At 44.2% G+C, this 11,903-nt stretch overlaps 1 protein-coding gene across 1 annotated transcript in view; it reads left to right on the forward strand.

Annotated features, from left to right (window-relative positions):
• Positions 1-1,715: 1,715 nt before the first annotated feature.
• The window catches only part of maml3 (mastermind-like transcriptional coactivator 3), a gene marked incomplete at its 3' end in the record, with an annotated part of 109,978 nt that continues 99,790 nt past the window's right edge, over positions 1,716-11,903 (forward strand). Inside the window, exon 1 of the mRNA XM_080837655.1 lies at positions 1,716-2,195. Coding sequence (XP_080693781.1) covers positions 1,821-2,195 — 375 coding nt within the window. The 5' untranslated portion in view covers positions 1,716-1,820. The remainder of the gene's footprint in view (positions 2,196-11,903) is intronic.

Genomic DNA, 11,903 nt, shown 5'->3' on the forward strand with positions numbered 1-11,903 from the left:
TGTGTTTTTTCTGCGTGGAGGAAGATTACCTGCTTCAATGACAGCTGTCTCGCTGCTTACTTAGTCAGCAGTTTTGGCTCATTTGAGTCATTCTAACAATGAGAGCAAAAATGTGACACTTCAGTTAAAGAATGCTGTTCGTAACTGTCTTTTGAAACACTCTGCACACTAGACTGGCAGTACTCTAGATTCTGCTTATATTGCTGCCAAAACATAACAAGTAGTTAAGTTGATGCTTTTCTGTACTGATGTTATGATTATATATCACTTATTGTCAACTGCCAAAAGAGCAGAGGTCCAGTAAATATTGTGAAAACAAGCCTTAACCAGACGTCAGAGATCAAATACTAGGCTGTACACCTACATTTCCCTGCATATTCATAAGTTAGATAGTGTTGCTTTTATTATGTTAAATACCTGTTCCCTAACATATTGCAATAGTCACTTTGTGGGAAAAGCTACAGCTACAGAACGTATTAACAATAAGATCCAAGGCTGAAGTTCCAATTCCAACAGATTATTATTTATTTTTTTTAGAAATTATGAGATTTTCGTGTGTGTGTTTGGGGGGGGGGTCATTACAGCATCGGTAAGGGTGAGGGGGCCATTACAGCATCAGTGGGAGGTGTCATTACAGCATCAGTAAGAGTTCATGTGTGACCCTTTGTGACAAAACCTTGAGCCTTTTTAGCATTATACTTTAAGGTACCACAAGATGCTATTTTGTGATGGGCTTTCTGTGGAGTTCAAAAACAGATAGTTTCTAGCCTAGACCCTATGTCAAAATCTCCTTTCCTTTCACAAAAAAAGTCTTATAACAAAGAAGTGGAATGTTGTGCATAATTAAAGTGGATATCCATCCCTTTTTTACTTTTGATTATGTAAAGATTTCTTTAAACCCTCAACCATGAACATCTTCTGGATCATATTATATGTAAAAATATCTAAGTAGATATTAATGTCATTGATGTTTATTTAGGTTTGTCTTATTTTAATGTGGGCCTATAGTCTATTAGACCTATTTACTGCACCTAATGGGGATCGCTACCTGTCATCTATTTAGTGTAGAGCCGAAACCCCTGGTTCAATTGTGGCATTCCATGCCGTATTTTTGGTGGCGCTGTCGGGCTGCTCAGAGCTCCGTAACTGGTCTCAGCTCTTGTCCTGATATCACTCCGCTAGCATGGAGGAGGAGAGTGCTTGATTATTGTGATGGTGGCAGCAGCTGCGAGCGACTAGCAGATCGGTGTCCTTAGGATTTCCTTTTGAGCGTCTCTACAACGGACAGGCTATTTGAACGCACGCCGTACAGTCTTTACTGAACGTTGGATTTTGTCGACCAAGCTAATGAAATGCAAGTTCACGCAACAACTCTGGAGCCTGTTCGCTGCAGACTGCAAAACTTTTTCTTAGAGGACAACACAATAAAACGGCGAGCTCGCAAGATCGGCTGTTCGGTGTGATGGTCGCTCGTAACATCCGGATGTTGTATGGGGTTATTTTAGAGTAGTGTAGCCGTTCAGGCGGGGGAAGAGAGCCGGGGAGACCCGGCAGCTTTGCTGGCTGGTCTTACACGCTCCGACATTGTTGTCTCCTTTCTCGCACAACGGGTACGGTGATACTGAAACATTATTGAATGGTTGAGACAGTGCTTCTCCCGGAGGAGGGAAGCAACCACCACTGCTTGTTTACAGTCATTTGAAAGTACACTTCTTCAGTAATTCGTCCCTGAAAAGACTTGGGGCAGAACTGAGAGAGATTTGGAAGAACGGGGTCTTAGGCTTGACAAAGTTCTTCCAAAACACTGTTTCACAGCACAGATGATGGGGGATTTTGCAACCCCCGCTGCCGCGAATGGCAGTAGTATTTGCATCAACAACAATGCCATCGGCAGCGGGCTAAGTGCGAACAACAACACCTCCACGAACAGCGTGGGCATTCCGAAACACAGCACCGTGGTGGAGCGACTCAGGCAGCGGATTGAGGGCTGTCGGCGCCACCATGTGAACTGCGAGAACCGGTATCAGCAAGCGCACGCCGAGCAGCTGGAGATCGAACGCCGGGAGACAGTCACTCTGTATCAACGCAGCCTGGAGCAGAGGGCGAAGAAGTCAGCTAACAACAAGCAGCAGAGCAAACAGCAAGACCCCGATTCTGCAGCATCTACAGAGCAGAGGAACAGCACACTAATAGCGGTAAGCAGTCACTTCTTAACCCCGTCCGCTGGGTCGTGATGGGGAAGACATAAAAACAGCTCATCTGTAGCCTACCTGTGAGTGAAAGTGTTTCTGTGGCGTAACGTTAAGCTATGTGTGCCCTTGTTTATCGAGTGGCTGCTCAGTCTACACTCAGTTTCAAACTTTCGACTGTGTTGTCTTTTTCTGTTTTGGAAATGACAGCCAACATCATATTGTTTCAATGCAGTAACACGTTGCTTGGTTAAAGCAACATGTTTGGAAGTTTAGTTTCTCTGAACAACCCCTTAGACCCTATATTCTACGGAATAACAAGGAGTGTAGACTTATTGGACGATGTGAACAGTCTCTTGTCAGAGTTGCTCCTTTCACGCGAGCCAGTTCAGTGGCGAATGAGATGATGGAACAGGCAGGTTTCTGTTGCAGGCTTGCCTAACTGCAGCTTGGAGTGTGTGGTGTGATGTCATACGTTTGATCTCCACCTACTACTACCAGTGTTGTCGTCAGACTTGTTGAATTGTTATGGCAAATACTTTACTTCTTAATATAAATATCAGTGCAACCTCTCGCAAGGTAGCCTGCACTAGGCACGTTTTTTAGCACAAGATGTAGTCTGAGGTTACTTTGTGTTGTTGCTTTACTTGATTGCCACATTGTTTTGTGTGACAATTAAACATCTTTGCAGGAAAGTAACCCCAAGATGTTTTGGGCAAAGACACACATGATTGGCGGCTTCTGATTACTGACTAGGCGTGAACCGCTTTCCTGCGTCGTGTGCACTGTCTGAACTTTAAAAGGAAGAGGGAGCGACAGGGAGGGGTTGTAGGTGGAGAAATGATCAGGAAGAATGATCGGCTCTCCGCTTCAAGCGCCCCTGAGTAGCCTACCATAGAGAAGGCTTGCCCGATTTACACGCCTGTGATCCAAATTATCAACACAGTAGCCTTGGGTATCACGCATATCTTTGGGCTTCTATCGCATTTTTTATGATTGAAAAAAAGCTTTTGCGCTACATCTTCAGAATTATAATTAAATTGTAGGCTGTTTGTTCGTGACTAGCCTATAGCCTATATCTGGTCTTATTTTGGTCCAATGTTGCAGAACCGGAGGTCTCCGTCGATCGATTAGTTAGCTGCCTTACAAGCGCCGTGAGGAGATGTTTCCTTTTGTGTCGCGGCAATTTCTCTTTGAAATGCTAAGCGGATCTCGTAGAGGCGCTCTAATTTTTGAGGGCAACAGAGGCAGGGGCTTGCAGAATGGCTGTAAGCGAGTCGGTGGCTACGCAATAGAACAGGACCTCCCACTGGGTACTGTGGACATTACACTGAGCCGCCCATTAACTGGTAGGCAACAAATGCTCCAAATTGAGGGATTACGGTTTAAAGAAACAGTAGCACCCTTATTACGTTTTCCTTCCTCCGAAGACGAAGGGGAATGCAGTGCCGCAGCTAGGTGGCTGTATGAAGTCGGTTTTTGACTCTTAACCGCGTTCTTGAGGAATTCAGTCTACACGGATTCTATGAGCGTTTGGAATCCAGCGGATAAACCACGTTGGCGATTTAGTCAACCTTGTATGTTAGGGCTAAGGGATCTATTAGTGGACAGTTTCTCGTTTCAAATAATATGCATCTCTCGGTGTGGTCAGCTTCACCAAAATGTACCGACATTGTTCAAGTTATTATCACGCTTTGTTCTTGATGCCTCTCAAACACACAAGCATGCACTCTCAGAGAGTGTTAAGACGAAAGTTTCTGCCCAAGTGTCTTTGGCATGCCTCCAGGACAGGATGGTAAATGCCTTTGCTCAGTGCCGGTTAAAGCCGTAGAAAGCTAAACGAGTTTCTTTTAGGCCTATTTGAAATATGCTCAGAAGCATACCTAAACGTGGCTCATAGCACAACTTGGATGGTATTAAAGAGATATTCCTCTCTAAATTTACCTCAAAGCTAGTCTAAGAGGTTCTTAGAGGCTCAGGGTATAAGTCAGTGATGGGACCCAGAAGATGTTGGTCAAACATAATACGTTGATGGTCTGAATGGGTCAAGGGAGGGTGAAAGTGTATGCCTTTCAGTCTATCCCATATTAGCTTGGTACACCTATACCTTTGAGTGTACCACGGACTCTATGAGCCTGTACACCTACATTGTCAGGTTCATCTGTCTCCTCTCTACTCTCTATAGGGACGAGAACTCTGGGCTCTCTTTCTACCTTTTCACTTATCTGTCAGCCCTGTGCTGGTCTGGCCCCCAACTCCTGCTGGGAGGAGTTGACATTCTTTAAACATCAGTCCTAGATCACACACACACACACCATCACATCATTTTTCAGCATTACTTCAGCAGCAGTGCAAAAACAGTGTTTGTGGTATCGCGTTGTTCCATGTCGTCTGGGAGACGTGCCCAAGTTGCTAAATTTAACTGTGGAGTTGGCATCGAAGCGTGCAGCCTGGGTGACGTCAGACACAGAGAGCTCTGCTCAAGAGCACTCCCCTGTGCACGTTGTTTTGTTTAGTTTGGCCTTTGGTTTCATTTCTGTTGTGCCTTTTTGTTTGTTTGCCTGCTTATTCAGTCTTTATCACACACCTATGTGGGACAAAATGAAACATAAGAGTAGTTATGGAGCTCTGTTACGGCAGGGAAGTTGTCTTTTTTCACATAAAAGATAATCACCTGGACACCTAGATTGTCAGAGAGCCAGCAGAGGAAGGTCAGCTGTTTTGATTGCCCTTTAAAGCAGCAGTAAGGAGTTCTGACCTAAAACCAGAGAGCTAACTACCTGAAAGGCATGAAGAAACCATTCTTACTACTGATGGCATGCAGGCCCTACAAACACCACCAACAACCCAGTTGACACTGATAAAATATTGCTAGCATAATAACTGGTCTCTTGGTCAATGTAGTTTGCAGTGTTGTGCTGTGAAAGCTTCTCTTCTATTTCATGGGGTGTTATGTCCCAAAACACAGAACAACATAGAGCCTGTCCTGGATGGGTATGTGGAATGGCAGGCATGTGTAACTTTTCTTCACATGACCATTTACTTTCAAAATTAATTTGAAGACGATATCAAATCTTCTTGCATATAAAAACGTATTATTATTATTTTTGACAACAGACCACCATTTTTCGTTCGTGCTGGAGATGTTTCAGGGACAAAGTGACACTCCATCTGCTTCAGATTGTTTGCACCTTGTTTATTGGTGATTCAAACTGATTACGTTCTTGTCATCCTTCCTTGAGCACAGAATGGCTGCTTTCCAGCAATCCTGCCTGAAGACTTTAGTTTGAAGCCTACTAATATTGAAGTTTGAAGCCACATTTTTTTCCTCTGCAGGGAGAATGGCAAGCTCTATATTCTGTCTCATTAAAGGGGAGATGGGTACAGCTTTTATATGCCCATTAAAGTTTGGCCTACCTTCCCCCTGCCCTCTCTACTATGCCTGTTGGTGGATGTCCCTTTGCAGTGTAGGTAAACACAAAGAGGATATTTAAGAGGGAAGTGTGTGTTATGGTGGTTTTCTTTGGTTATAGCGAAAGAAGAGACCATTACAATGAGAATACTGCAAAGACGTGCATGAGGGACAGTACAGACATAAAGATGATGACGCACATGCGCTGGGGCAGCTGGTCTCTTGAGCTTGTTTTTGTTGTCTCTTTCTTCTCTCTCTCTTTTTCTCTCTCTCTCTCGTTTTTTTTTCTCTCTCTCTCTCTCTCTCTTTCTTCTCTCTCTCTCTCTCTCTCTCTCTGTCTGACAGACACAAACACACACACACTCTGTCTGTCGAACAACACACACATCATGTCTCTGTCTACACACATAAATACATGTTCACTCTCACACATTTTCAGTCTCTTTCTTTTTGCCTGTCTCGGTTACACACACACACACACACACCCACACACACACACACACTCTTTGTCTTTTTCTGTCTCGCTCACACTCACAATGATCATAACACTTAAAACATTAAACACTTACATTCTCATGAGAACTACCCCCACTCCCTCTGTCTTGCTGACAAGACAGTACACACAGGGACAAAATCTACACCATACAAAACATCTACCCAGCCCAGACAAAATGTCTACACATTGGTGTGGTGGAGTTTCTCTCTCTGCAGTCCACACACACACACACACACACACACACACACACACACACACACACACACACACACACACTTCCTCACCCTCGGAGCGGAGAGGTCTGTGTGCTTGTGCTCGCCCACCTCTCACTCTGGGCTGCTACACACGGTATAGAGACGCACTCGACTGGAATGTAGGACGAACTGACTGGTCAAGGCGTTAGTTGCTGTTTTTTTTTGGTGCTCTAGGGTTATTTAATGCAGTTGTCATTGTTTGTCTTGCTCTTTATCTTTCTCTCTCTGTCTCTAAATTCCATTTAGTCTCTTTCTTCTTTTCTATCTCAATTTCTCCCTGTTTTTGTTGAGAGGTCCCGTACGCCCGCCTGTGGATGTTTTTAATTTAGAGAGTCGACAAGACCACATTCCCTTCCACCCACCCATATGCACGCTCGCACGCACACACCCGCACACACACACACACACACACACACACACATGAGCTTGCTCACATACTCACTACAGCCTCTATGTGTTCTCAGAGATTTGTGTGTGTGTCAGGAAATCTCTGGCTTTGACTGGGAACGCAGAGAAATTCAGCTGGAATGCCTCATAAATCTGGCAGTTTTTAAGGTACAATGTTTCTGCTGGAAACTCTGAACACAAAGAGATGCACACAAACATTTATTTTTCATCTTCATAATTCATCATTTGAACCCCAAAAAAATGTAAATCCTATCAGAAGTCATGAACTTAATGATGGTTGTTTCTGTTTCAAGATAAACACAGATAAACTCTGTGGTTGACTTAGGGTTTGTCCTATGCCCAAATAAAGTACCATGCTGTAGAACAAACACTTTGCTTGAAGTATTGCTTTGTGTCTAAAGAGTTTGGTTTCCTACTAGATAGGGAGGTGACTTAGTCCAGCAGTGCCCAGTTCAGTTTGAATAGCCACTATTCTTCTCACTGTGCCTGAGAGCTGATAGAAAGCCATATGTGCCTTTTCCCCCCAGTCAGCCTTGCTACGTGTGCTTGTGTGTGCGTGTGTGTGTCAGCAGACTAAAGGAATAGTATCACAGGGTTCCTTCGTGGGGCTATTGACTGCCCTACACGGCTGTCGTCGTTGAGCTTAGCTAGCCTGTGCTGACTTTGACCAGCAGTCACTTGAGCTGAGCCTAGAACATCACTCCGTTATCCATGGAAAGATGGCATCCAGTCCTGCCTTTATCGGGGCCATTAGGCAGGTCTGTCAAGATCAGGAGCAGTGTAGTTGAGATGATCTCAACTTTACCGTTACATTAAACAAGAACCTTTAGCAAAGTCACTCAGGGCGGGCAGAGTTAGCATGCTGTGGCAGTAGCACAACAACAGTGATGTGTCGTGTTGTGTCTGTCTGTCTGTCTGTCTGTCTGTCTAACCGCTTCTTCATTCGTCATGGTGCTGTGGGCATTTTTTGTTAAAAGTCAGACCAAAGTTGCCAGATCCTGTGTGTGTGTGTGGGTGTGTGTGGGTGGGTGTGTGTGTGTGTGTGTGTGTCCGTCATCATGACAAATTCGGTGTGGAGTGACCGTCATTAACCTTGAGCAGAGGGTGACACTGCAGCTGTAGAGGGTGAAGGGAGAAACCGGTCTGAAATGAAAGTGAAAGAGGCACAGAGAGATGGAGAACTTTTAGACCTCTCTTTGCCAGGACCTCAATGGGTTTACATTTTTTTTAATTAAAGACCAAGTTTGTTTTGAGGTGAGGTAGTCTTGAGTCTAGAGTGTCATGGTATTGTGATGAGATCATTTAAGGTCTGATGTGCACTGACAGAATTGTGCTGATAGATAGTAGGAACATGGAATCAGGCTTACTCTGCTAGGCCCATTGCTCATAGCTTTGCCAGAGAATCACAGACAAAAAACATAAACTTGCACGCACACACGCACACATCAGTGATTGCGTGCATACACACACACACACACACACACACACACACACACACACACACACACTATGTTTGGGAGCATTATAATAGGCCCTGCACCTAATGTGCCAGAGTCTGAGGGAACATCAGATAATGGCCCTGTGACAGAACAAGATGTCACTTCCTATTTGGGGCCAGAGGGGTGGATGGCTGCTGGCTGGTGGCTGGTGGCGCCTCAGCAGCAGCAGCAGCAGCAGCAGCAGGAGGGTTCCTCCCTGTGCCACAGATGATGGCTGCTCAAGACCCATTTGCTGCCTGTAATGGCCAACAACATGGGTGACACTGCCACACAAAACAATGGCCTCCGAGGTGAGATGTGCAAAGATGAACACTGAGAGATGGACAGAAGAAAACAGAAGGAAAACAGGAGAGATTGAAGTGAGTGAGTGGAAGGAAGGAAGAGAAAGAGTGAGTGAGAAGTGTTTGTATTAAACGTGGCAGGGCAGATGAACAAGGGATGGGGAGAAGAGATAAGCCAGAACAATAAAGTGGGTGCGACTACTTTGTGGTTGTTACCCAATTCATGAAGAGAATATTCAGTCATTGATAACACTCAGTGTGCTGTTAGCTATTTCTGCCTTGTCTGCAGTCTTATTCAGAAACCTTGTACTTGCACATTGTTCATGTACTTGAAAGTAACACTATGGAGTTTCTGGAGCAGCCAGGTAGGGGGCTACTTTCTGCTGGACTATTCAGTATCTTATTTGCTGTCCTGCTTTGTCTTGTGTTGCACTTGCTTGATGTTTGAATGTGTTAGGAAAGTTGTTGGCAAGCTAGCCAACATAGCTATCACAATAACATTAGAAAGAAGCCGATGTAAAGCTCTTATTACTAGCATCAATCAGTGGTGTAAAGTAGTTAAGAGTGGCCCAGCTGCAGGCTATTCTAACGGGCCCTAGTCAGTGGCGTAAGGCAGTGGGTCCCGTAGCATAAGGGAAGCAGGGTTCCCATGATCATGGAAATATTGGAAAAGTCATGGAATTTAAAAATCCCATTTTCTAGGCCTGGAAACTCATGAAATTCAGTAAATTCTTTAAAAGTTTCGGAAAAGTCATGAAATTCTGTCGTATACAGGTCTATGAAATTATTTATGTGATTGTACTCTTCCATGGATTATGTTTAGTTGTGCACATTTCTGCAGCTTGATACAGATTCCACTTGGATTGACCGTTACTACTTGCATTGTATCTATAGCCTAACTAGCCTTTTAGAAAAGGAACCGAAAGGGTTGTTTACTTTTCATTCAATAATAGGACAATAGGACATAGGGCAATTTTGTGCACTTAAAGGTTTTAAAAGGGGATGGACATTTCATTAAGGGTCCCAGAGACTAGGAGATCCCTAAGACTAGGAGTGCTATTGGTGGAATTCAACCAAAGAGTGAGTGTTTGGGACAATACCTACAAACCGGGGGTTCTGAATGAGACAAGTGGAGCTAGTTCAGGTTTGATAGTTGAAGCAAGCTGCTGTAGCAAACACGAAAGGCTAAAGTCTATAAGAAGGTTATTTAAAAAAGAAAATTGGCATAGGATTTACAGACTTATGAAGAAGTGTTTTTTTTTTCCTTCTGTGCAGTAGAAGTGAACGGTGATCAGTCCTTTTTGGTCACTGGCATTTTGATGGACAATTCATTTTGTGGTGCATTAATGAGCACTGATGGCATGATACAGTTTACTATTGGCTTGAATACATGTACTTTTTTTGAGAATTTGGCAGTAGAATTTTCATTTTTGTCGAATTAAACCTTTGCAGTTTATTGGCGCCTGATGCCAGTACAGCAGATGAGATGAGAAGCACATTCATGCCTGACTGCTGTCTGAGGTGAAGCATGATGGGTATTCATGTCATGCGTAGGGCCTCAATTCCAGCCACTTGGTGTTAGAAGTGATTGGATGGTGAATGCTGACAATGAGCAGATTTGAATCATCATGCTGTGTCATGTACCCAAATTACTTCCACCATTAGGAAAAACTACACAGCACAAACACAGTATTAAAAACCCAGGTGGGGAGGGGAATAGAGCCTGAAGTAGCCACGGTCAAAAGAGCTAAAACACATCTCACTAGATTCTTGGAGATTACAGAGCTCAACACAACAAGACACAGTGGCAGGGACATGTTTTGTTATCATATTATAAAGTCAGACGAAACCTTACTGGCCACAAAAAATATTGTTTATATTATATACAAAAAAAATTACTGGGCTTAGACATTTTCTCAGTGCTGAACAAGCCCTAGCAGACGCACGCTCACAGGCTGACACCATTAAGCCCCTCCCTAAAGATCATCATTTCCTCTTGTGACTGTAAGAGCCAAACAGGTCCATTACACTACAGACACTCTCTGGGTTCAGCTGTATTGCAAGTGCATTTTGTCGGCCGTGCATGGCCAGAGTGGAGGAATGCAGACCCCAGATCAGCCCGGAGCCTTTGCATTGACACGGGATGGCTTAAAGACAAATTAGTGCATTATTGATGCACAGGGAGCCTGGAAGAGTCACTCCTTCTCAACCGGCTTCAATGAAACCAAATGAGAGACGCAGTAAATAATAGATGAGGGAGGCAGGCTGTTCCACTGTTGCTCCTCCACAGACACACATACACACACACACACTGGCTTATCTAAGCATATCGAGGTATCAGAGGCAGAGTATAGTATAGTTTATCATTTGGCCACACCCACAGTACTGTATGTCACATTCACCTACATTACAACAGTTTCTCCTGTGATCTCTGTCTCTCTTTATGGTGTCGGTTAATGTAATGCCTCTGGATGCTATATCTTTGGACTCGGACACACACACAGTACTCGACTCAAACTAAAAAAACTGTTGGCACTTCAAGATGGTATAGGAATGTAACTGACGACATTGCAGAAACTAACCCTACCTGGCGTTCCCTCATGTGAAAGGCGTGTTCTGTAAACGGTTGTGCAGATGAACTGAGATATTTATTTGTGCTAGGTGGCACACACATGCATACCCATACACAAGTGTGCATGGATGCAGTGAAGCATATGCACGCACGCACGCACGCACGCACGCACGCACGCACGCACGCACGCACGCACGCACGCACGCACGCAGGCACGCACGCACGCAGGCACGCACGGTGTAGCAGATGAGGCAGATGGTGAACATCAGACGTAAGCCTACTCACACAGGCTAGGTTAGGCCCCAAACGCAATCCATATGAATGGCTTGGACTAGCTCCTTCAAACAGTACCAGATAGAGGAAGTGAGGAAGTCAGAGGGAGAAGTATTGGATCTGTTTCGTATTCACAAGCTAACGATTTGATTCATTTCGATTCAATTCCTATTCGATTTTGATGGAACACTAATGGAACAGATGTAATATATTTCTGGCCACTTGTGGACATTTTGGCACTGTTCGCATGGAACGCTAGAAAAATGCTTAGCAAACTCTGGTTGGTGTACAGCCCTGCGCAGAACCTATGACTTCTCGAGCACTGGTAAATGATTGTTTCCATGAGTAATTTGTATATTTCCTTAACCCCATTACTAAAGAAAATACAGGACAACACATGATTTTTTTTACCAGAATAAGTCTGGACATTTAAAAAAGTGATGGAAAAAACAGTCCTCAGAAAAATGGTACTTCTCGTCACCCTACTCTAAAGCAACACAAAGTTACTGATGCTAACTT

This window comes from Sprattus sprattus, assembly GCF_963457725.1.
Source record: "Sprattus sprattus genome assembly, chromosome: 4".
In the NCBI taxonomy this organism is placed as follows: Eukaryota; Metazoa; Chordata; class Actinopteri; order Clupeiformes; family Clupeidae; genus Sprattus; species Sprattus sprattus.